The sequence below is a fragment of the Astyanax mexicanus genome, chromosome 1 (assembly GCF_023375975.1).
Source record: "Astyanax mexicanus isolate ESR-SI-001 chromosome 1, AstMex3_surface, whole genome shotgun sequence".
Classification (NCBI taxonomy): Eukaryota; Metazoa; Chordata; class Actinopteri; order Characiformes; family Acestrorhamphidae; genus Astyanax; species Astyanax mexicanus.
Genome location: NC_064408.1, coordinates 43782848 through 43810108, shown reverse-complemented (window position 1 = coordinate 43810108; position 27261 = coordinate 43782848). Strand labels below are relative to the sequence as shown.

The 27261-nt window shown below is 36.2% G+C and overlaps 2 protein-coding genes across 3 annotated transcripts; both read right to left on the bottom strand.

The window, feature by feature from the left end:
* Positions 1–608: 608 nt before the first annotated feature.
* Positions 609–12278, bottom strand: LOC103025547 (phospholipase ABHD3). The gene is made up of 9 exons (XM_022664351.2): positions 11779–12278; positions 9962–10122; positions 9467–9649; positions 9222–9267; positions 9015–9118; positions 6773–6946; positions 6506–6554; positions 5815–5980; positions 609–3756 (listed from the first exon to the last, which is right to left on the bottom strand). Exons 1-9 carry the CDS (start codon positions 11905–11907, stop codon positions 3551–3553), a joined length of 1218 nt encoding a protein of 405 aa, XP_022520072.2. The 5' UTR covers positions 11908–12278; the 3' UTR covers positions 609–3550.
* Positions 12279–16790: 4512 nt separating this feature from the next.
* Positions 16791–27187, bottom strand: LOC103025240 (phospholipase ABHD3). Of its 2 annotated transcripts, none has more exons than XM_022664350.2 (9): positions 26552–27187; positions 24669–24829; positions 23519–23701; positions 23152–23197; positions 21268–21380; positions 19700–19873; positions 19424–19472; positions 18309–18474; positions 16791–17440 (listed from the first exon to the last, which is right to left on the bottom strand). In XM_022664350.2, exons 1-9 carry the CDS (start codon positions 26669–26671, stop codon positions 17235–17237), a joined length of 1218 nt encoding a protein of 405 aa, XP_022520071.2. In that variant the 5' UTR covers positions 26672–27187; the 3' UTR covers positions 16791–17234. The 2 variants fall into 2 exon arrangements, with proteins under 2 accessions (XP_022520071.2, XP_049323176.1); XM_049467219.1 differs by having other exon boundaries at positions 27074–27179.
* Positions 27188–27261: the final 74 nt, after the last annotated feature.

The window sequence follows — 27261 nt, the reverse complement described above, 5'->3', positions numbered from 1 at the left end:
TGAGATTGCGTGTTCTTTGAAGGCATTAGTGGTTTGCTAGAGAATATTATTGAACTAACAGCATTATGAAAACCAAACAACTCACCAGACAGGTCAGGCATATAATTGTTGAGAAGTTTAAAGCAGGGTTAGGTTATATAAACATATCCCAAGCTTTGAGCATCCCAAGGAGCACTGTTCAATCCATCATCCAAAAATGGAAAGCCTACCAAGACATGGCCATTCACCCAAACTGACAAATCGAGCAATGAGAGCACCGGTTAGAGAAGCAGCCAAGAGGCCCATGATCACTCTGGAGGAGCTGCAGAAATAGGAGATGGGAGAATTTGTCCATAGGACAACTATAAGTGATGAACTCCACAAATCTGGCCTGAAAAAGAAAACCACTGTTGAAAGAAAGCCAGATCACTGCAACAATCTGTGCCCCATTCATAAAATACTACACCATCTACGTGAATTAAGAGAAAGGCCATTGAAGAACGTAAGGCATATTTAAAAGAGAATAATGTGTGCTTCAAATATAGTTCATCACATATTCTCAACAAACTGAATTTGATAAGAAAATCTGGTCACTAGAGTAAAAAAAAAAAAAACTCAAACCACTCTGATTGTTTGCATTTCAAAGTTTTAATTATGCAGAATGCAGCAAAATGATCCTGTAAGCCAACTCTTACACTCAAAATCTAAATTGCAATCTAGGTTATGAAGCAGCATTAGAAATCCACTTAGTTCAGGTGTACACTTAAAGTGGGTACCAGCCCAGAAAGAAACACAGAAAACAGAAAATAGAAGACAGAAAAACAGACTTCAATGACTTATAATTAAGTGATCATGGCCTTTAAAATAGTGCCATGAACATTTGATGACCTTTAAATCATGTGCGTTACACAAAACACTTCTTCAGTGCTTTAATATCTACCTACATATGCTGAAGTATAAAATAAAATTGAAATAATGGCTAGTTTGGAAATGTCATTTGTTCTTTACAGCACTGCCAAATAGAAGTATTTCACAGGCAAAACAAATATAGTATGAAATAATTGAACAGATGTAACATTCAGTACAACCACATTCAGTATGTGTCTACACTGGCAAGTAACAGCAATTCCCAGTTTTTTTTTTTTTTCAAATAATAAATAAACGAACATCAGTGCATTACGACCATTATTTTTTTCTGTAACAGGGTATCCAACATTTAAAAAACCTTTATTCAAATACAGCATATGACCAAAAGTATGTGAAAACAGTTCAGCTATTTTAGCCACATTTATAGCTATGTGTATGAAATTAAGCATGCAGCTGTTCTGTTTACTATAAGACACACCAGGTCTTTCTGTAAGGGCTTAACTGTAAGAGCTGTTACCCTGATGTGGAACAGCTCAGCTGTGAAGCTCTGGGTCACAATTTTTTTTTCTTTAATCCTATTATTAATATGAGAATTCGGTAATGAACAATCATCTGTCTAGCAAAAGTCCGGATCCATTGAAGATATTTTTTTTTTTCAGCCAACACCAGTGAGCAACCCCACTAATGCTTGTAGATGATAGGAAGTGTATCATCACTGCAAAAATTCCAACATCTGTTGTGAAACTTTCACAGAAGAAAAGTGGCTGTGTGGACAAATCCCTATTCAGAATGACATACCTTTGGCCACATCCTATAAAGAAGTAGTGCAAACATTTGTCTAAATGCTGGAGTTTCTTTTTTTTTTTTTTTTTACAACATTGAGATTGAGATCTGAAAATTCATACATCGGTTATCAGTTATTGAGAATCTATGGAAATGAACAATTACAGTTTTACCGTCAAAAGCTTCTTTTTTTTAAAGAAAATAAATAAGTACATAAGAATAACGCATTTGAACATTGCATTAAAATAGTGCATTAAAAGTGGATTATTGCACAAAAAAAAATATTAACTACATGCACTCAACTGGCCACTTTATTAGGTACACTTTGCTAGTACCGGATTGAACCCTCTTTTGTCTTTAGAACTGCCTTAATCCTTCATTGCATAGATTTAACAAGGTACTGGAAACATTCCTCCGAGATTCTGGTCCATATTGTCATGATATCATCACGCAGCTGCTGCAGATTTGTCGGCTGCACATCTCCTGATTTGAATCTCCTGTTCAACTACATCCCAAAGCTGCTCTATTGGATTGAGATCTGGTGACTGTGGAGGCCATTCCAGTAGAGTGAACTTATTATTGTGTTCTTAGCTGCAGTCTTCTGCTGCTGTAGCTCATCCTCCTCAAAGTTGGACGTGTTGTCGTTCAGAGATGCTCTTCTGCAGACCTCTGTTGTAACGAGTGCTTATTTGACTTACTGTTGCCGTTCTATCAGCTCAAACCAGTCTGGCCATTCTCCTCTGACCTCCTCAGAAATGGTGGTGAGTGAAAATCCCAGTAGATCAGCAGCTTTTGAAATACTCAGACCAGCCCGTCTGGCACCAACAATCATGTCACGTTCAATGTCACTTAAATCACCTTTCTTCCCCATTCTGATGCTCGGTTTCAAATGCAGCAGATCGTCTTGACCATTTCTACATGCCTAAATGCACTGAGTTGCTGCCACATGATTGGCTGATTCGACATTTGCGTTAAATGAGCTGTTAGACAGGTGTACCTAATAAAATGGCCGGTGAATGTATATAATTATGTGTACAAATGTCCTAATATCTGCAAAATACACCTATAGGCTACATTCACACAGCAGGTAAAAGTATTAATAATTTCATTTCTCATTTGGGCCACTTCAGTATGTAGTACTGAAACCTGGAACATATCCAATATGCAGTAATGCATAGAAATTATGGAAGAGAGTAGCCTGGAAAATGCCTGACAGAGGTAAATGAGGATTTCACTGGTGCAATAATGAAAAAGCAGCCACTCAGTGATTTCAATGAAATGGCTGGACACAGCCACAAGACCAGGCTACAGCATCAAAGGAAAATAAAAAGCTTTAAAAATACATTTAAGGATAGGACACAGATAACGTGCCATTTTTACAACAAGTTCAAATCATTTCTACATGATAAGACCAGCCTGAACTTTTATCCAATGATCTTGAACATGTATCCAATGATCCTGGAATGTTGCTCTTTTGTGCATGCACATTAGTTACACAGGGGAGAGTTCAAATGAATGTCAGTTCAAATACAATTTAGAAAACAGTGTGAACAGTCTAAAATAAATATAAGATTTGGTGAGGAAAATCAGATTTTGGTTACTTTTCACCTGCTGTGTGAATATATAGCCCAAGACAAAGGAATGTATTTGTTTGTGTGTAAATACAGCATTTTGCTTCTACTCAACTGGCCACATTATTACATCATGTGTAACATATATAACAATAAATGCCCTATAAAAATGATCACTCAAAATGATCACTTATGTGCAAACAAAAAATGAAAAAAGTATTATGAAATGTCAAAATTTAATATTCTTTTACGTGAGCTGTGATAATTAACTGTGCACCGGAAATCTACTTTATTGAACTGAGCGGTGAATGCATTGAATAACTGGTTAAACACAGATTATAGAAGTTTTGTTACTCTGTGAGATGCTCCTTGATGTTACAGGCCTCTCTCAGCTCCTCCAGGTGTTCAAAAGCAGCCCAGATAAACTGTCTGAACAGGCGGTCCACGTAGCCCTCGCTTTTAGGAAAGAGACCCTCCAGAAAGCCGATGTGTCCTCCGTGAGCGGTCACCAACAGAGCCACGTTGGGCATTCTTTGAACGAGACCTACCGGTAATGCTGGAAAGAGAGTCAGATAGGAATATATATAATTAATGTGCGCTTAACTGAGCCCAACACACATTGTTCTTTTAAATTTACTCAAATACTGTAGCTCTGTATTTTGCCTACCAGAATTTTTTACTAAAATTTTACTTTGTGCTGTAGAACATAACTTCATAAAAAAATAAAATAATAATATATATATATATATATATATATATATATATATATATATATATATATATATATATATATATATATATGTGTCATCAGCATGGCAGTGGCTTGCTTTTCACATGGTCCCTCTTTACAGTTAGAATGGCGGTGGTATTCCAATTAATTTCAAATCGGATTATAAGGCGCACTATCAATTAACTAGTCTATTTTTATACATAAGACGCACCGAATTATAAGGTGCATTTTAAGACACTACTATGGAACAGGGGTGTCAACTTGTTTTCCTTCTAATTCAGCAGGTCTTACCGCTGGGTGGGGAAACCTGTAAAGCTAAGCTGAGTAAACAAAATAATAATAATAATAATAATATGCTTTTAAAGGTAAATGACCGCTGAATGTTAATCTACACACATTTCTCTCATGAAAATTGTTTATTAGGGTGAGTAAAGCACTTCTGCTTATTTACAGCAAGTTTAGAGTCCAAATTTCCATTATGGTTGGTTGCAGCAGCATCAGCATCAGCAGCTAACCGCTAGTGCAAGCCATGGTTAGTGGCTAATGCCGTTTGTCAGCACTACACTGAGGAACTCTGAGTGTTTGGGTAAGCCAGGGCTATATTAGCTATGTCCCACGTAACTTGTTTTCACACGATAAACGTGCAGACTACAGTCCGATTTACTCCCCTTTGAACAGCGAAAGGGCTAGCGCTCAGCACAAATAGCAGCTAATACTGCTCCAGCAGTGCTAGCCAGGGTTAGCAGCAGGCTACAGGTCAATAATACTCACCTCTGGCAAAAGAACTAGCGCTTAGCAGCTACTGCTAATACTGCTCCAGTCTTTGTACTAGGGAACTAAATTGAAACTACTGTATAACGCCGTACTTTAGCAGAGTGGATTTACCACTCCGCAATACCTGGCTAGGAAAATTCATAAATAATAAAATATTGCGCACTGGACTATAAGGTGCTCTGACAATTTTTGGAAAATTTTAAGGATTGTGCGCATTTCAGTGAAGAAATTCCTAGCAGAAAAGAGGAAGTATGTGTACTGCATTGTATAAAACAGATGTTAGTGACTTATCAAAGCTGTGGAACTAATATTTAGAAATATACATTAATTGGACTAAAATTGATTTAGTAAAGTATGGTATAATTGCAACCAATACATGTCCCTAATAACCAGTCATGAATATAGAAAATACACAATCAAACAAACTGAAAACAGCTTAGTTCATAAAATAAAGCACTCAATCTCAGTTAAAGGACAAATGTATTCACTTTCATTACTCAGGCATTAGTATATATACTGAGGTTTAAAATACTGTTAAAGTTGAAATGTCAACACAAGCTTTTTTCTCAAGTAGAAATGTAAACATGCCACAGGAGCCTTTAGTGCACTACCCCCCCCTGCCTAAAACACATTTTTCTAAAAGCCATGATGACTATAATGTTATATAAAAATGTTAAATATTGAAAAATGTGGGATGCACTTGGCTTTTTGTTTCAGCTGCTCATTGTATGCCCATTGAAAATGATTTTGGTATTTGCATTTTAGTACAAAACAAATATAGTAAAGAAGCTTATGTGGGAGATTTCACTTGAGTTCTTTTAAGTCTCTGCACGGATCACCTTAATACTAGTCTACATACGTCTGCTATGCTTTTGCTGGAGTGGGGGCGTAACGCGTGCAGGTGTGATGGATCGTGTATGAATCAAATTTGAGAGTTAGAATGGTATATGTTTATACTTCTTATCCAACCACAAGCTGGATGGAGGGATTTATCTGGATGTTTTTTTTTAATGATAAAGGGAGCTAAAGCTGAGCTGAAAGTAAATAGGAGTAAATGAGGATACTTTTAAAATGTGAGGAGTAGAATTTGTGGATATGTGGGGGTCTCACCGTGTTTTGGGGAAAAGGGGTCATCAGCAGCGTTTAAACACAGAACAGGTACTTTAGTCTGCTGCAATTTGTACACAGGGCTGGCATCTTTGTAATAGTCAACACAGGTCTTGTAGCCATTTATCGGAGATCTGAAGCGCTCATCAAACTCCCGAATTGTACGAGCCTAAAGAGACAAAGGGAGAAGAGAAAAAGAAGGAGGGATTGAGGGAGTAATTAAAAAACGAAAGACTTAATAATGAACAAATATATATGAATTAATATAAAGATAAAAACACTAATGTGTTTATACATGCATCTGTGAATGTTTAATGTGAAAAGGCTTTAGGCCTCTTTCACACTTGCTCAGTAACTCAGTTCCTTGTCCGGTTCAGGACGTTCTCCAGTCTTGACACTGCCACCTGCCTAGTATAAAGTCTGAGTAATGATTTTCAGTCCGTGTGTCAAAAAACAGGAAAATTCACAGAGCATCATGCTGTGAATCCAGCACGCAGTGCAAAGGCACTGTTCACCTGCATAAACCATAGAGGAACATTTCCTGTTGTGTTAAACTCAGAGCATCATCTCCAATTCCCTGTTTAAATACAACATGGAAAATTTAAATTCCCCCATCCAGTCTAAGGGCTTTTAAAACTAACCATAAGTAGCCACTATTTTAGAACTAGTAAAAATGAAAAACTGTAGTGAATACCTTCAACACGTGATCCACATCAATCGCCTTCTCCAGGATCTTTCGGTGTCTGAGATTAAAGTGGTACAGAAACATAACATAACGTCCCAGTGATGTTAGTTCTACTGATTTACAATTCATTAAAGAAGCACTATGTCTAAATAAATTAACTAAGCTCAATCTATCATACAATAAATGAAATATCCATAAAGCAAACACGTAATAACAGGCTAAATAGCAAGTTTTCTGATCAGTCGATGTCAGACTGTGTATTAGAAAGAAACTAACCTCTTGACAGCAAGGCATAAGTTGATGGCGATATGTCTGTTGAAAAGGAGCCTGTTGATTGGCTGCTCCAGGGATACAGAGGTTTCAAAAGATTCCCAAACCACAGATATGGTGAGACCAGCAACTATCTTGGAGTCTTGTCCCTTACAGGCCAGATAATACATTAACAACATACTGTAACAAAGTAAAACAAAATAAAAAATAAAAAAATTAGATTTTTTTTTTACAATGTGAAAAGTGCTAAAACCAGATACATAATACAAAATAAGCACAAATGTAAAAGAAAATACACAGTAATTATTAGCAAATAGCAGATTGACTACCTTGACCTGAATGAATGAAAACACTGTTAGTGTAAACTAAAGATTAAAATTGATCACATAAATGAGAACTGCACAAAAAAACATTAAATGGCGTACACACACCTGAACACAGTTTCCTCTTTATAAATCACAACCTGCTTCTAAATGTGCGCAGCTGATCCTGCCTCGTGTTCCGCCTCCGTAACGACCACATTTACCCATAAAAGGTCCACAAATCACCCAATGAATATTTAAATGTGGAATTCCCCCATTCATTCTAAGCGGAATAATGGAGGAACGCACCGCAAAGAAGTTTTTTTACCTGATTTAGTAACATTGGTCTCTAAAAATCTGTGCCCAACTCAGCACACAGTTCAAAACCTAAACTGATTCATTAACCAGTCATCATCATTCACAAAAAAATCAACGACATCTACAAATCTACAACGATGATGATAATTATAATAATAATAATAATAATAATAATAAAAACAATAATATATATATATATATTATATATATATATATATATATATATATATATATATATAGCACCTTTCAATTTTTTAATTGTGAAAAACAAACCAGATAATAAAAAAATTGAAATAAACTACAAGTTAAATACACAAGTTAGCATAAAAATAATAAAAGGTGAATAAGAAAGCAAGCATTAAAACTTTATAACTTAAATATATAACTTTATATATTTAAACATATATATATATATATATATATTAATATTTTAGTATATTTTAACTTCTTTAATCTTACGTTTTTAATCTTGATTTACGCGGTATGAATTAATACACTTAAGAAAGGTTTACGCATTTACCTGCAATTCCGTGCTTTACCACATGATGTCACTAATTCTCGCTTTTTCCGTAATCTTTTGCTGGGATACGGACGCTTCAAACCTTGCTTAAATATACGATTTTAAGCCAAGTATTTATTTATAAATCACACTTCTTGCGTGAGATGTTGCGCACGCATATTTCAGAGCAGTTTTTATGCATAAGCTCCCTTTATAAATGAGGACCAAGATATAAATGTTGCCCAGCCTGGCTCTCCACTACCCTGCTGCCTACTGTGATGTAGTCCTGCTCTAGAACCCTGGGCCAATGTTGTGCCGATCCATTCCCATAGCTGCACATATGGATGTTTGGACTTTAACATTAACACTGTGTCCATTACCTACTCACACTCATAATTCATAAACTGTTTCCACATGAGCCACAGCTCCTCTTTTTCTCTCTGTACAGTTGTTTTTGTTCTGTTAAATGTTTGTGCTTTCTGGGTCAACTAGAGGAGGATGGGTTCCTCTTTGTGCGTCTTGGTTCCTCCCAAGGCTTCTTCTTCTTCTTAGTATGAGGGTGTTTTTCCATGCCACTGTTGCCACCACCACCTTGCCACTGTTGCCACTATAACCGTGATGCTTACTTTTAAGGACCCATATCTCTGTAAAGCTGCTTTATGACAACATTAGATGTAAAAAGGTCTATATAAATACATTTTCAATTGAACTGACATTGTATGAAAGTTGTTATTTTATGATTGTTCTTTTAGCCAGTTCTGGATTAATAGGTTTACTGATACTTGTATACATACGCTAGAACCGTTTGCATTGAGATGTTTTAGCTGACAGGGTGGTCCCTCAAATTCTCAGTGGCAAAAGTGCCAAGTTCAAGTTCTGGATCTAGAGATCTGGTTGGTGTGTGTTTGGGAACAGTCTAAATTAAGTGTTTTAGCCATAGTGGTCTAGCATCTCCTGTTCTAAAATAAAAAAGCAAACCTTTCTTGACTGACCTACAGTGTTTGAGATCAACCATATTCATTAGATTTTTCACCAAAATATTTCTTTAAGAATGAATGTTTCTGATCTGTGGTACCTGATTATTTGTGTGGATTTGTGTGTGGTAGGATTATGTGTGTGTTTTTCTTACCCTCCAAGTGACACACCAGCTCCGAGCAAAGGTGCTTGTGGGTAAAGTTCTTTGACATGATTGACGACTGTGTCTACATCAGCAGCACAGAATGTAAGAGGAGTCTGACAGGGTAAAGTTATAGAAGAAAGAAAAAAAATTAATAAAAAGGAAATTAGTTAATTTATAACCCACATACTAAAACATAATCTGTAAATAGTTCCTCACCAGCAGTTCCTCGCCTCCAAAACCTCTGTTATTCAACACCACACACCTGGAAAAAAGAAGAAAGTAAGAGTCATGAGATAACACAATGAACTAAATCAACTTGGAACAGCGTCTATGTTAAACACAAAGATGTGTCAACTGCAAATAAAACCTACTACACACAAAAATAATATGTAATAATTATGAACGTATCATACTTGTAGATTAAAAGATCAAGCATAAATAGGACACACACTCTCACACACCTGTATCCAAGTTGAGTGGCATGCTGGACAGCTGTCAGGATGTATGTTTGCTGGCTGTTTCCGGTCATTCCAGGCAGGAACAGAATTGTCGGCCGTGTGGATCGCTGTGGGTGCGTGGCGCTGTTAGCATTATCAACCCAGTCTAGTGAGATCTGACCGCCGTCGCTCGTTCTGATCAGCTCACTAACACATTGAAAGGAACAGATTCAACATGTCTTGTTTCATTTATTTCATATACTCAAACTTTAAACTTCTATCCAGCTTCATTTTATCATCAAATTCACAAAATAGAGCGGTCCTGTAAAACTAAATGGAAGTCCAGCAGATCAACAAAATCAACAGTGAAAACTAGAGGTTCCTATAGGGCCTAGTGCTTTTCTTGCTCAAGCACACTTCAAAACACTTACCATGATTTTAAGACCAAATTGACACCAATATAATAAAAAGAGTGTATACTTTGAAGTAAAATAAATTAAACCAAACTAAAGGTCATACTTGCGGTATGTGACATCAGTGTTGGACTTGATAAAAGCACGCACAAGTGTTTGAACACGCCCACCCCAGCACCACGGCGTAGGACAGAAACGCTCCACCACAACGGGACAGTGTCTCTGCAGAAACACCCTAAAGCCATCCCCACACACCAACAGGGGTACCTGAGAGAGTGAGGGGGGTGGGAAAGAGAGAGAGAAAGAAAATAGTCACTATGGAAAACCGGGAAAACATTTAAAGCACTGGGACCCTAGTCAATTGCAGCAAGGACAAAAGGTACAAACAGACTGGCTGGCACTTTGACACAGAATGACAGAATAGAGGGTCAACGAGATAGCAACAGAATAACAGAATTCTTATCCAGAACTACAAAAGTAAAGTACAAGACCAAACAAGGGATTGGAAGCTTGGACGGTTGGTTGAAAGGAAGGAAAGTTGGAAGAAAGGAAGGAAGTTTGATTGGTCTAAAAGAAGGATGGAAGGAAGGAAAGAAGGTATAAAAAGTAAGGAAAAAGGGCAACTGCAAAAAAACATAATGTAATAAAATGACAGTCAAACATGGCACAGTATCATCCGCACATTTATCCCTATTGAATCAGTACCTAAACTGGCCCAATGACACACATGAACAGTCAGAAAGAAGACTAAGGACTAAGGACTACTGTAGTCTTAAACTCTTAAATGAGCCCAGGCCAATGACAAGCCTTTTAGCCTAAAATGACACCAGTGATACAACCACTGATTTTACCTTTAAAATCTTCACAAATTCCAGTTGTCTGTAATGGAAATTTTACTAGTTGGAAATTACATATCAGAGATCACACTGCTAAAAAAATACAGCTTAAGATCAGCTGGTCAACCAAAAAAAAAAAGAAAAACAACCTATACTGGTCAAGAGCTAATAGGCCGTAGGGTTCGCTTTCTTCTGGATGTCCAGAAGGTTTTGAGATGTATTATTTTTATCAGGGCAGTTTTTAAATCTTTGCTAGTAATATAAACAAACCTACAAAACTATAAAGACATTCTCTACAGTCACAGTACCTGGAGCATATATTTTTAACAGGAAAAAAAAATGGTGTGAAATGGACTTGAGGTGTGGTGTCACATGTAATACAGAGCTTTTAGCCGATGCTCCCAACAGACTTACAACAACAGCGGCAGGGGCATAGTGTTTTTCACACCATTAACGTGTGCAAACAAATAGGTAGACGGCAGTAGATGCAAAATTAATACTGTAGAAAGACATGAATTCCAGCTGTTGCTGAAAATATCTCTACAATATTCATTACTTCCACTGAATTCCCCTATTCTACCTATTCATACGTGCTCATCACGCAAATTATTGTGACTTAATTTCAAGATGACGTCGCCCGGAGAACTACCTGAAGGTAATGTGTGTATAAACAGTGTTTTTTTTTATAAACTATTGGTGCACTTTCAAATCTCTCAGTGCTTTGTTTTACATGATAGGGCTCTCAGAATTCAACCAATAAATTGTGGAGCTAATGGTGTAAAAATGGCCATTTGTTTTTATGTTTTTGTTTTTTCATGGGCAGCGGCATGCCCCTATCTCTAGCATTGTAGCCCTGTTGGGAGCATCAGCCTAAAGATCTGTATTCAGAATGGTGGAGGTGAACTATTCAACAAAAGATTTATCCTATACAGTTTTAAAGGGACTAAAGGTAGTAAACTAGTAAAAACATTGCAGATAGGCTTGTCTTAATAACTTTTTAAAATCATAGAAATTACAAAAATAATTCAAGACATATACATTGCAAAACTGATGCAATTTTATAAACTAAAACAAATTAATGACTGACCTGCCCCTCCCGACCCCACAGACAGAAGAGGGAGGCAGTGATGAGGCTGAGCAGCAGAGTGCAGGGTCTGGAGATGTAGTCCACACACCCCGTCCACAGCTCGGAGAGAGACAGCAGAGACAGCAGCATGATTTACACTCCGCTTTAAACTGGAGGGACGGAGGAGCAGTCCGGCTTAAGACCAGGTTTATCCCCCAACCTGTGAGCTGAGAGAGAGAGGCTGGATACAGTCTTAGTCCGAGATCAGAGCCAGACCTCCCTGTGTTCCTCTGTTTCTTTGACTTCTTCTCATGAAGAAATGTGGGGTAAAGGGTAAAAATACACCAATCAAACAGCCCGCAGCGCTACAGTCCAGAACTACACAGCACAGCAAACAGTACCAGCAGCATGTCACATACTGGCACAGCGCCGAGCTCACAGATAACTCACTAAACTAAACACACAGAGCTACATCTCCAACACTGAGAGGAGCAGGAAGAGGAAGGACCCACAGCTGTTTATCCACCTGCCTGATAAATAAACATCTAGACTGGTTAACAGAGTCCTCTTACTCTGCTGTGAGTCTCTCCTGGTCTTAATGTGAACTCCGCCACAACACTGGATACATAAAACGGCGTTTTAAAGCTTTAAACAGTAAATAAGTAAATTATTATTATTATTATTTATGTGCCACAGATTCTCCCACACAGTCCTCAAATTCAGAGACACGCCGCCCTCTGCAGGATTACACCAGTCACTACAGCACAGGAATAACAAGTAATTCTCAGTCAGTTTGTATTTAGCGCTGACCTTTTATAAATACTTTATTTTTTATATCTTCGCCATAAATACATTTATTCAATTATCATACATACTAATTAAAATTTTCATTGCTTACTTTTTGAATAAATGCTCTTTTTGTATTACTACCCCTCTTAACCACAACATGGTCAAAAATTACCTGAATACATTTTCTATGTTACTTTATGGATGGCTGAGGGTTTCTTTGATATATCTTCAAAATAAATGAATTAATTGTTTCCTATTCCAAGTATGCAGTAAATGTTTGTTTTGTCTTTTGAACAAACCTTCATTTTTATGTTCCTTTCTTACTTTATGAAGAAGCACAGCTTTTATATTTCTACATGACCCACATTTACCATTTCACAGCTTAGCAGAGCGTAGCATAGCTCAGGTTTAATTATTCTAACATTAGAGAATAATGAATGACGGTAGTAAAAGAAAACATAAATAATATTTCATTTGGGTTCCATAACTGTGAAAGTGAGTACATTATTAGTTAGAAAGTGATAGGTAATTATTAATAGCTGTGGTTGAGAACCACAATTTTGGAAAAATATAAATATACAAGGTTACAATATAAAAGGTTACAAGTCCATATCTAGAGATCCTGATGTTCCTTTGTCCATGGTGTGAAACATAATGAAGACGTTTACAATCCATGGCACTGTAGCCCTGAACTTACATGGAACAAAAAAATTGAAAAGTGGGTACAAAGCAGGATAATCTGGATGGTGGATAAGCAGCCCCAATCAAGCTCCAAAGAAATTCAAGAAGTCCTGCAGACTTAGGGTGCATCAGTGTCAGCACTGTGTCAACACTATGGCAGGAGACCCAGGACAATCCCAGGATGACACAGAGAAATAAAAAGCTAGACTGCAGTTTGCCAAAATGTACGGATGAAATCCAAAGACCAAGGTAGTGCACATCATTCTTTCTACTGTTTAACAAAAATGGAATGAGGCCTACAAAGAAAAGAACACGTTACCTACAGACAATTACGGTGAGGGTTCAAAGATTTCGAGGTTAAGGTTGTCTTGCTGCCTCTGGCACTGGGTGCCTTGACTGTGTGCAGCGCATCAAGAAATGTTTTTGGGTAACAATGTGGGCCCAAATTTTGCATCCTAGGTCATAGGTCTTTCAGCCGGACAATGATGTAAAACACACTTCAAAAAGCGTCCAGGAATGGTTGGAAAACAAAGCTCTGGAGACTTCTGAAGTGGCCAGCCTTGAGTCTGGATCTAAATACCATTGAACACCTGTGGAAAGATCTTAAAATTGCTGTTGGGAGAAGGCACACTTCACATATTAAGGCCTGAAGCACTTTGCAAAAGAAGAGGGGTCTGAAATTCCAGTTCAGTGGTGTAAGAAGCTTATTTATAGGTGTGCAACCATACATTAATTTCAAGATTCCGATAACTTTGTCCGGTCCATTATTGGAGTTTTGTGTGAAATTATATTTTATTCTCTGTTTTTGTTGTTGTTCCAATTCACACAAAGGAAATGAATGAATTATGAAGAAAAGTCTTTACTGTCTGTGAATCAAGAGGCTCCTTTGGTCTTTGATGAAAGAAAACAGAAGCACAAATAAATTACTGAAGCACTTTACTGATGCTTAATTATTATGGAACAGTGCATGATGGTGCGTAAATTATGATAAACACAGAATGACAAAAGAACCATGGCTGGAGTGGAAATAATGCACTCCATTACAGAAATACAGATGTTCTTCATGCAACTGAAAACATTGGTCTAACAGTGCAGTCAACATTCAACATTCATATACAAGCAATTGCAGAAAAGGTGAAAGTGCATTTTATTGCTCTTTTTTTGTAGATAATTTGACATGTCAGACAAGTCTAGCCACAGTTATCCTGCTTGAAAATATCTATTGCTATAATAGCTATACATTATTTTTTACATTCAATTTTATTGTGCATTAATGGTGATTTGTTTGTGTTTACAGCCAACATAAAGAAAATGCATCAGTTTACACCTGTGTATTGAATACGTCATCAATTCTCACAGATTATTTTTTAAAAGAAATAAAGTTTTAGTCTTTCTTTTCAGGAAGAGAGGAATAAGCCAGCTGCTAATGTGCTACCAAAATTAGCTACAGCTAATAACATAACTACATACAAATTTGATAACTGTTTAAATAAATGATAATTTTTATTATCATTGGTTTAATTTAAAAAAAAATAAAAACACCTATCTTGTTTAAGCTAGCTGCTTCCTTGTGTTAGCAACTTCCTTGATATGCTATATACACCGTTTCCCTAATATTAATATTAACTTTGTATTTTTCTGAAGGGACAATTGGCACAACTAAAGTGACAACTTATCACTACCCCAACAGTTTCATTTTTTTCAGTGTTATGCGAGCTGCTTTATCAGTAGTTAACATGCTAGTTAGCTGGCATTGGTCCATATACTTGGCTGTAGGTCTGCTGACAGATATTACTTGGGTATTACTACCAAATCCTTCTTTTTGGTCAAATGCAACACAGATGTGTTAAACTGAATTTTATTCATTTTTAAATAAGTGGTCTTTTATATAATCTGACATATCCAATACATGGCAATAGCTCTGTTCACATCTTAAAGATTGAAGCAGGCAGAATTAACACAATTATTTTGTAAGCCAACTCTTGGACTGAAAGACAACACTGCAATGCTGCATGTGAAGCAGCAATTAGAAATCCACTCATTTCAGGTGTGCACTTAATAAGGGTAACAGCCCAGAAAGACAGGGAAGAACAGTTTTTATTACATATTTTTCGCACTATAAGGCACACCTAAAATCCTTTAATTTTCTCAAAAATCAACAGTGCGCCTTATAATTTGGTGCACCTTATGTATGAATGTTACCAGTCAGGTGGTAAAAAGCAGTAAAGCCACTCCGCTAGACCAGAAAATAGACTTTCACTGTGCATCTTATAGTATGGTGTGCCTTATAGTCTGTAAAATACAGTAAGTGCTTTTTACTCATGGAGGATATTTCATTATTTCAACTATGATCCTTATTTTATATGCTTTACACAAAAAAAATTCAGTGCTTAAATATTCTTCAATCTACCCCACATGTGCTGGATTTCTATAGAAAAAATAAAATAATAGCTGGTTCTGAAAAATTGGGTTTACTGCACTGCCCTATAGAGGTAACATGAGATAATAGGCACATTGGGCAGAACAGGACTAATATGAGAGAACAGAACACAGTTGTAGGTTTCAGTACAAGGCATGTGCAAGTACAGGCAAATAAAATCAACTTTAAAAAAAAGAAATAAAAGAAAATTCAGTGCATTACAACAATTGGCCACACCTCACAAAAAGCTCACAAAACAAGTGCTTTAATATAGTTTTTTAGCATAATAATTCTTCATCAAAGGATACAATTTTGTCTAGATTTTAGTTATCAAAAGTCCAGATCTATTTAAAAATGTTTTTTTTTTTTTTTTTTTTTTTTGTGAAAAAAATGTGACTAGTGTGGTCTAACAGTGCTCTGACCATAACTTCTTCCAATGCTTCACTGCAACTGTGAGGCAGGCCTTTTCAGCCAACACCAGTGAGCAATCCCACTAATGCTTGTAGATTATAGGAAGTTTATTATCACTGCAAAGATTCCAATATCAGTGATTCCAACATCTATTGTAAAGCCTACTAAGAAGCAGTGGAATAGTGTCTGTTAACTGGACAAATCCTTATTATTACCACTTTTGTCCATATACTGTAAAAGAGTAGTGCAAGAATATGTCTTAAGAAGATACTTATTATACATATTTGACAAATCTGAATATTCATGCATCCATTATTATGTATTAATTAAACACAAATCAACAATTAGTTTTTTACAGACAACACAAGAGCTCAAGAAAACAAAAATGTTGAATTTAAACATTACATAAATAATAGAAATTATTTTTTTTTCTTAAGAAAAATAATGGCAGGTATATTACAATTTAAACAAATCCTTGTGTCTGCAAAATACACAAAAAATATGATTTTTGTGTAAATGCAATATTCTGCATTGTATATCCTAATTACTTAACGGGACACATTATTAAACAATGTGGAACGATTCAGCAAATAACAGAAACATTACAATTAATGCCCTATAATAATCACACAAAACATGTGCCTCTTTTCAAGTTTCTTCAAGTAAATAGTTTCAGCTGGACTCTTACTGAATAAAAGGTAAAAAGATTAGGTCTCACTTTTGTAGATCATCAATGAGACAAAAAAAAAAAAAAAAAAAAAAAAAAAAAATATATATATATATATATATATATATATATATATATATATATATATATATTGTTTATTAATAATATTTACATAATAATAATAATTATTATTATTATTTTCTATCTAAATCTACCTGGTAGATTATGCTACATTGATACATCTCAAATTGACAATTGACATGAACAATAATTTTTTTATTGTTAAATTTGGTCTTTTTAAAATTTGATCACTGAAATCAAAATTAGTCCTAAACTCATTTTAGCCAATGCACGTTACAATAAGTACTTCTGACAATGAAACGAAAGAAAGGGTAAAATGTCCATTTAATAAACTCCTAAATGAGCTGTAATAATTTACTGGAAATACCATACTGAACTGAGCGGTGAATGCATTGAATAACTGGTTAAATACAGATTATAGAAGTTTTGTTACTCTGTGAGATGCTCCTTGATGTTACAGGCCTCTCTCAGCTCCTCCAGGTGTTCAAAAGCAGCCCAGATAAACTGTCCAAACAGGCGGTCCATATAGCCCTCGCTTTTAGGAAAGAGACCCTCCAGAAAGCCGATGTGTCCTCCGTGAGCGGTCACCAACAGAGCCACGTTGGGCATTCTCTGAATGACACCTACCGGTAATGCTGGAAAGAGAGACAGATATAATATATATTATTACTAACTAAGCCCAACACACAGTGTCCTTTACAAAAGTGCAAAATCCTGCGTTTTCAGTCGTCTCTAAGTCTACTGCTGTGTCTCTTTCCACTTCCAACTCTATTCTTCTGAATCCCTCAGTGCCTCTGGTTAATTAGCTCCAGCTGATCTTTAATCAGCAGGGGTAACTAATAGAAAGAGCTGAGGAGAGAGGTTGTGCTGCCTCCTGAGTTACCTTCATTATTCTGTAGTGCAGCTTGTTGCCAGTCATTAGTGACTTTCCAGCTCTGTTGCTTTTTTTCTCACTGGTTGAAGGAACTGTAGGGGGTTTTCAGCCTGACTTTACTTTCTCTCTGTCCAATTTATTGATCATCAGCATGGCAGTGCTTGCTTTCCCTTAGTCCAGCTCAGTGGTTGAAAACATGGCAGTGGATTTCTTTCCCAGCTTGCCTTTCTCTTGGTCCTGCTTCACAGTTAGCAGCATGTCAGTGGGTTTCCAACCAGGAAGGTGTTTCTATTGTTGCCAGTTGCCAGGCCCTCGGCCTCAAGGTGGTGGTTTTGCCAAGATTTGGTTGACCCTTGCTACTAATAAAATAATAAAAACAGATGTACACACTGACATTGCCAACAACTTCCTGTGACCTCTTTTGTATGAAAATGAATAAAAACTGCATATTCAATAAAATCCAGAACAGGAAAACTACACGGGAATAGGATAATCAAGAATAATTTAGATTATTTCTCTGCAGTTAGTAAATTATCAGCCTACAGGCCAGACTAAAAAATCACGTGATGAATGAACAGCTTATTTCATAAAATAAAGCTGAGTCTCATTAAAGTGACTGCATGCCTCACCGTGTTTTGGGGAAAAAGGGTCGTCAGCAGCGTTTAAACACAGCACAGGTACTGTTATCTGATGTGCTCTGTTCGCCGGGCTGGCATCTTTGTAATAATCAGCACAGGTCTTGTAGCCAAACATCACAGATGTGAAACGCTCATCAAACTCACGGATTGTACGTGCCTTTAAAAAAAGAACAGAGCAGGACAGAGTGAAAAAGAAGCTATGTAAGGATATACTAAATACAATGATAAACTGTGATATATTTTCTGTTTTTTTGTTAATGTGCAATTGTGAATAATAGCACAGCTGTAAAAGCTGTCCATAAGGCTCAAGTCTCAACACACATTCTATATGCTGGCAATTTCTTCCACCAAAAAACTTAGCTCCAGCAGTGACAACTGTTGATCACTTATATTTAAGAGACTTCTTTTTTTCTTTGCAAACTCTTTTATTTGTTGGATTAAAAATGATTTTGTGAACACACAACTGCTTTTCTGAGCCAATTTTTTAACTGTTCAATAAAGAACCATATGCAAGCTGTTGTCCTTGTATGTGAAAAAACATAATTAACTATTAACTAAACTATTTATTCAAACAATTCTTTGTCATGGGTTCTAGGTAGCAAGATCACATTTACTATATTTACACATTTACTTTACTTTTATTAATAAAAAAGAAAAAAAAACAAACAAACAAAAGTTTAATCCTAGTTTCAGAAATTGGGAAAAATAATGTAAAAGTAATGTAAACACCCGAGCATAATCTTCAATTCGTTCATAATCCAATTAGCTCTAGTTCACTATTAACCTTATAACCTCCTCTACGATTTACTTTTAAACACAGTGCATCAATTTTAATTTACTGTTAACCTCAGAACATCTACAATTCACTCATAACCCCAGAACAGAATTTTTAATTCACTGTTAACCCCAGGGAATCACCTCCAATTTACTGCTAAATTTACAACATCCTCTCCAATTCACTGTTTACCCCAGAACATCTCCAATTCATTGTTTACCCCAGAGCAAGGAGTGACTGAACCATTTTTCTGTCCTATCTAAAAAAAATCAACATCTAGTAGATGCATTTTGTTAGTGTTAAAAAGAAAAAAGAAAAGTGTAGTAAATACCTTCAGCACATAATCCATGTCTATCACCTTCTCCAGGATCTTTCTGTGCCTGAGATTAGGGAGAAACAGAGGCATAGCACAGTCCCAGATAAGTTATTCCCACCAACAAGGTAGGTGTGAAAGCACCCATAAAAAATGTATGACTTAATAAATCAATCATCTGTCAGTATATAAAATGATCAATTAGTTATTTAAATGAAAGTAGATACTAGATTGAACAGCAAGGCTTCTGATCAAACAATGTGAGACTAAACAATGTCAGAAGGAGGAACTAACTTTTTGACAGCAACGCACAAGCCAGAGGCGAGATGTCGATTAAAAATGAGTTTGTTGATTGGCTGCTCCAGGGACTCAGAAGAATCCATGGAGTTCCAGACCACAGACATGGTGAGACCAGCAATCATCTTGGATTCCTTTCCCTTACGGGCCAAATAATTAAGTAACAACATACTGTAACAAAGGTCAGACATATAAAAATAAAAAAACAGCAAAATAAGTTGCAACAAATATTTGACTTGTGTGTGGACTAATTTAGCTCATATAACAGTAAGAACACTGCTAGTTATATTTGCTGTACAACACATGAGTTTTAATGGAAATATGGGAATACTGAAATCTACCTTAGCATTAAAGAATACTGGCTAAAAAAATCTACACTTCACATGTCTGATAGAGTAGCTTCGGAAAACTTCTGGACCTGATTTTTCAGACATTTTCTAGAGTTAAAATGATCACAAGTTGGAAAAGTTGCTTTTAAAATGATCAAATTAATGAAAAATATTAAAATGCAATTAACTAATTAATAAGTGAGCAAAAGAAAACAATAAACAGTTTTGTATATGGTTCCTAAAAGGACTAGTTCAGATAAAAGACGTTTCTAAAACGGACCTAAAATGTATTTTTTCGTTCGTATTTTATAGCAAAGTATAAAATATTTTAACAGACTTTTAGTAGAAAAAAAAACTGGAATAAAGATAAACCAATAAAGAACTGAGAGATTTTTTTTCGTGTCTGTGATAACTAAAATGCGATTTTAGCCCAGTGTTTATCAACATTAGCTTAGCATTTCTCATTAACAACTAAGCAGCAAATGTCCTGGCTGACTGACTGTATTTATTATCAGAGATCAATCATGTTCATTTGATTTTTCCCTCAAATATTTTTACTCATTAAAACTAGTGGTGTCAATCAATTAAAAAAAGTATCAAATTAATCACAAAAGAATTCTATGATTAATCACAATCTTTTTTCTTTCTTCTTTTACAACTTCGGTTTTGATAATGGGAATTTAAATGTGAAAAAATAATTGTATTATTGGTGCCAATCACTTAAAAATAACTGTATTAATCACAACAATATTCTATGACTAAAATCATGACTAAATTTTTTTAAATTAATGAATAAAGACTAGATATTTTCCATCCTGTATTATAATATCTCATGGTAGTTTTGATGTTTTTAAAACTAGAATATTGTAATGTGCTGAGTTACTGAGTTTAACTGAGAGTAATTGGAAAAAATAAACCAATGGGTGAGTGTGTGTGAGAGAGGAAGATAGAAAGAGAGCATAAACTTCGACATAAACAAAAGCAAATCTACCTTCTCAAATCAACAGTAAGTGTTGCTGTGTTATTTCACTAAAACTAAAACTGTTAAAGCATTACCAGGCTCATGTCAATTTTGTCACATAATTACTTTGCGTTAAAAATAATGAACGCATTAAAGATTCTAGAATAACTGCATGTGTTAATGCCTTACTATTGAAAGCCATAATAAAAACATGTTTATTTGTATATTGGAATCTGAATGTGTGTGTGTGTTTATTGGTTGTGTGCTTTTCTCACCCTCCGAGTGACACACCAGCTCCGAGCAAAGGTGCTTGTGGGTAAAGTTCCTTCACATGATTAACCACTGTCTCTACATCTGAGGTATCAGCAGCACAGAATGTACGAGGGGTCTGACAGGGTGGGGTTAAGACAGAAAGAATAAAAGAAAATACAAGGTAGTGAGTCAAGTGCACTTTGAAACATAAGAGATATGAGGAAAATCACATTGTGTAATTGAAACCTAATATCGATGATGCAGAATGATTTCAACGGCACAAAAAAAAAAGCACAAAATACCAGTGACTGAAACAGTGTAATCTTAATTAAAGGACAATGACATAATATGAGTACACCTGCTAAACACCCGAGTGCCCTGGCAAAACAAATGTGTTTTTTTTGTTTGTTTGTTTTTTTTTACTTTGAAAAAATAAATCTACCAAAAAACATATTTATTAAATATATAGTTCAAATTTATATAAAGAAACTATTAATCCTGTAGAAAGAAAAATCTTCAAACAGTCCAAAAGTCAGAAACAACCCTTCACTGACTTGACTGATATTTGACTGTTTAACATATCCACTTTTTACCCTCATCACCGCTTCTATTTCATTCAAGAGGGGCTTCTCAGTCCACAATCTTAAGTACAGCAGGAGTTTTTATTTTTGCTCGATTTTTGGTTGTTAGGCTGTTTGCCTAAGTAAGAGTTTAAGTTTAAGTTAGGTATCGCATTTTGTGTTTTTTCTAGGCTTGTCCTGATCCGATTACGTAATTTTCAAAGGTTTGGAATCATATAGAAAAGATCTGGATCTAATCCAGAAAGCTAGCAACCTATCGAGCCATCTACTACTTTCATCCACACTTTATTTTCCTCCAAATTATCGATAAAGCATCACCGTGCTGAAGACTCTCTCTCTCTGTCTCTCACTTACCCACTCGTCCTGTCTCTCTCTTAAACCACACTACACTATTTTTTACTGTCTTCCTCCTAAAAATACAGGGATCTTTCAGCATTTAAAAATATGAATCATAATTTTAAAATTGTGGTGATTAATACAACATACTTTTAAAACTGACACCACTAATTTTGCCACCATTTTGCATTAACCTAACACAAATTTTCTTTTATTACATTTAAAATCTTGTAGGCCACATTGTTTTTTTTTTTTTGTTTTTTTCTTATTGTTAATAAAAAGACATTTGCCCAAAATATATTTATCCATAAATTTATCTAGTAAGCAATTATCCTTTAAGAAGCGTAGGCTGGTGCAATATAAGACTATTACAAAAACATGTTTTGTGATGAAAAGGTATCTTTTGATACCGTTTTAATAATAATAAAAAATATAATCTAAAAACCTTAACAGATAAATTCGGGGGGGAGGGGGGGGGGGTTGTTGCAGATATTTAAAATTCAATGACTCGGACACAGGGACAAAAATGTGATCAGGACATCCCTAATTTTTTTATCTCCAAAAGAGGAAACTTCTGTTTTTCTCTTTGACTTTCCTTTTTCTCATATTTTATTACTTACACCTATTATTTTTCTTTTACCTTTGGCAAATTATATGAGATGAGACATTTTATAATGTAAAAGGTGCATTATTCCACTATGAATTCTGCAAATCTCATTGTAAGCTATATAAAATGTTTATTATTATTATTATTAATTCCCACTGAAGAGTAAAGATCAAGCACTAGAAATGTCGTGAGCATCTGTAACATGTACCTAAGCTGCTGTATTTTAGCCAAGAATCTTCTCTGCTTCTCTGTGATGCATCATTTTTAAAATGAATAGTCAGGTACATCAATCATTTAAAATGTTATGAGTTACTATGGTACTCTAATTAATTACAGTATTATTTAATATTAATGAATTCCAATATTTTCTAAGAGTTTCTCACCAGCAGTTCCTCGCCTCCAAAACATCTGTAATTCAACACCACACACCTGGGAAAGACACATGTAAAAAATTACAAACCCCCATACTTCTTTAAAGTGGAACCTAACAATGTTGAATTTTATCTTTCTGTGTCACTTAAGACTGCAAATTACATAAAAACTCTGTGCGAGGATTAATGGAGCCTAAGCTGCGTAAAACCCGAACTGTGCCAACTGCAAATAAAACATAAGCACCACAACACTGGTTAATAAAAGACTACACAGAAAACTACTATCAGTAGTAGAGATGATAGTTGTAACCATTATAAATGCATCATACTTGTAGATTATATGATAAAGTATATGTTGGACACACACACTGTCACACACCTGTATCCATGTTGAGTGGCTTTTTGGACAGCAGTGCGGATGTATTTTTGTTGGCTGTTTCCGGTCAGACCAGGCAGGAACAGAACCGTCGGCCGCGTGGAGCTTTGTGGGTACTTGGCATTGTTGGAGTTATCAACCCAGTCCAGAGAGAGCTGACCACCATCTTTTGTCCTGATTAGCTCACTGAGAGATCAGAGGGAATTAAGTTCATATTTTTTTTCTTTCATTTATACTGTTAATAAATGCTTGATTGTAAGGGGATTTTGGAAGGTTTAGTTATGTGGAGATCCAGTGTGGCATCTAGAGTATGTGAGAGGTTAAGCATGTGATGTAACAGTTGGCAAGATTCACTTTGGTTATGCCCAATGAGTGGCAAAAAGTCAGATAGCCAAATGTTCAGTGTGATTTTGAACTGCAATGATTTGTCAATATAATCGAAAATGTCAAATTTCATTGTTGACTAATCTTCAGTTTGTAAAAACAAAGTGCTGGAGACAGAAACACACATTTACTCACTAAATTTCACATTGTAAGCATTTAAATCCCACGTTTAGGTGCACCTTTCACTCTAAAGCAATGGAGGGGTGCAGAAATGAGCAATGGCTAATCAACTAAATAAACGAATGATAATCAGATTAGTCGATTACTAACTTAATCATTAGATGCAGCCCTACAGTGACTGCCACGAAAAATGCTGCAAACTAAAATAGGAAAGAGCTGTTGAGCATTTGACTGTACAAACCAATTACATTGGTACAAACAAGTTCAGACAAAAAATAAAGAAGTGAGAAGCATATACATTGAGCCAACAGCAATTCAGGTGTCAAGATCTGATTAGTAATTTTCTGAGGAGTTGATGTTTGATGTTTCTTTAATTTCTATTGACTGTTGTTGAGCCCAACTGCCTTTCATTTCAGCAAATAATTGCTTGTTTCATACTGCTGGTTTGAATGTTTCCACTACTAAACACGACCATGTTGGAGAATGTTTTACCCCTCAGTCTGACTGGGGAGCATTAGTGCATACCCTCTATAGTTCGTTTGTCTGTCTGTCTCACTTGGATGGAGTGGTGTACAACTGACAAGCCAACAATAAGGATGTAGTGTGAGTGTATCTTATCAAGCAGAAAAAAGCAAACCAAAGGTCATACTTGCGGTATGTGACTTTAGCGCTGCACCTGATGAACACTCGCACGAGCGTTTGAACCCGCCCACCCCAGCACCACGGCGTAGGACGGAAATGCTCCAGTACAACGGGACAGTGCCGCTGTAGAAACGCCCTAAAGCCATCCCCACACACCAACATGGGTACCTAAGAGAACGAGAAGGAAGAGAGAATATCAACATTTTATATCAGAAAATTAATATAAAGAGTAAATATAAAAAACACTTTTTAAATAATGATGATTTTATGTATTAAGGGGAAAAAACAATCTAGCCTTTAGTGAAAAGTGTTTGCCCTCACATGAATGAACTGTAATTAATCACACTTTTTGGAAAGCTAAGTTCAATTTCACTAATCACAAACAGGTCTGATTACTACCAGACCTGAACAATCAAGAAATCAGAACCTGCCTGACAACATGAAGCAGCTAAAAGATCTCAAAAAGCAGCACATTATGCCCCTATCTGAAGATTTTCAAAAACTGATGAGAAAACAAGCCACTGATCATCTATCAGTCTGGAAAAGATGACAAAGTAATTTCTAAGCCTTTGGGACTCCAGCGGACCCAATGAGAGCTATAATTCACAAATGGAGAAAAATAGAACACTGGTGGTGAACCTTCCCAGTAGTAACTAACTGAGCAACATTTTCCAAATGGGAAGTATATATATTTCAGAACAACTTTGGAGTCCTTGGAGAAACAAAACAGGAAAACATTTAAACAGTGACACCCTGGTAAGCTCAACCAAGGACAAAAAGTACTGACTGGACAGAGGGTAGACCATGAAGCAAGAGAGAGACATCCAAAGAATGAGATAATTAGAATTACAAAGTTAGGAACTAGAAGAAATACATTGATGAGACAGGCTAACCAAAACTGAAAAGGCTAGAAAATAAGTTAATGAAGATGAGCGAACAAATAAATAAGCAGGGAAATTATTATAAAAACTACATGACAGTCACAATTAATATGTTTCAGACTTACCCTCAATTATTTTAACTGACCTCAACATTACGCACTGTGTTTACTGTAGTGAGACGAGCCCATTAATGTAAATAGGCTGGTATGTCAACCTTGTTTAGAAATAACAGTTTATTTTATTCGTTGTTTATTTATGTGAACTAACCAAATTCCAGTGATTAAATTATTAATAAGGGTGTAATGTCGCCCTCAGAAAACGTTTTACAATATGCATGATGGGAACAGGCTATTCCACGCTTCATTACTGAATGAAATCTCATGCAGTTGCATAGTTTGTACACCAGAGGTCAAAATTATGCTAGTCCAGGCCAGAGAACCCGTGGGCATAAGAAAAGGGTGGAGGACATGTCAATCATTTTAGACTGAAGCCAATCACACAACCACTTTTTGATGTCAGTCACTTTTTGAGCCAATCAACAGCCAGAACTAGCGGCCCAAATATCAGGAAAAGATTTAATCAGTGTTTAACTGCATCATTATTCATTATCAGCGACATAAAATTCAGCTTTAATTTGTGGGCAATACTGACATCGTTTACCACGATTTTTTTTTTACTCTTCCAAAGATTGATTAGTCCAACAAACATAGATAGCACAGTAACAGTTAATCTGCGTTTAACCATTATTAATTCAGACATTTACAGAATAAATACATCAATACTTAAGCTGATGGAATGACACACATGAAGATAAAGCATGAAAGAAGATGATCAAAAAGTAGGACTTATCTTAAAGATAGACTGTGCCAATCACAGACTACCAAATCCACAACCAACCGTTTACAACTTCACACATAAAAACACTATCATCGCCTATCGATGACAGGAGACCCCAAGACACCCAGAACCACCTAATGATCCCAATATAACAACCCTCTGTTCCACTGACCTGCCCCTCCCGACCCCACAGACAGAAGAGGGAGGCAGTGATGAGGCTGAGCAGCAGAGTGCAGGGTCTGGAGATGTAGTCCACACACCCCGTCCACAGCTCGGAGAGAGACAGCAGCATGATTTACACTCCGCTTTAAACTGGAGGGACGGAGGAGCAGTCCGGCTTAAGACCAGGTTTATCCCCAACCTGTGAGCTGAGAGAGAGAGGCTGGCACTGATCCAGGTCGGTGTGTCCAGCCAGTGCTCTCTGACTTCCTCTCATGAAGAAATGTGGGGTAAAGGGAACATGAGCCACACAGACACACACACACCCTGCAGCACAAGAGTCCAGGACTGAGCAGCCCTCTGATAGGTCTAAAGCTCAGCACACGGTACTGCTGTGACTCAGAACACATATATTATCACTATTAATAACAGTTACTACAGCTCACAAAAATGAATGAAAGCGCAATAAAACCAACTAGCTTAACACGTGATTAACCTCTACAGTCAGAAGAACACCTATCTAACTATAGCTGACCTGTATGTCCAGCAGCATGTCGCATACTGGCACAGCGCCGATCTCACAGATAAAGTTCAAACCTGAAACGCAGCAGATAAACTAAACTAAACACTCCAACACTGACCCCAAACACTGAGAGAGGAGCAGGAGGAGCACCTAGGACCCAAAGCTGTTCATCAAGCTGCCTGAAAAATAGTTAACAGAGT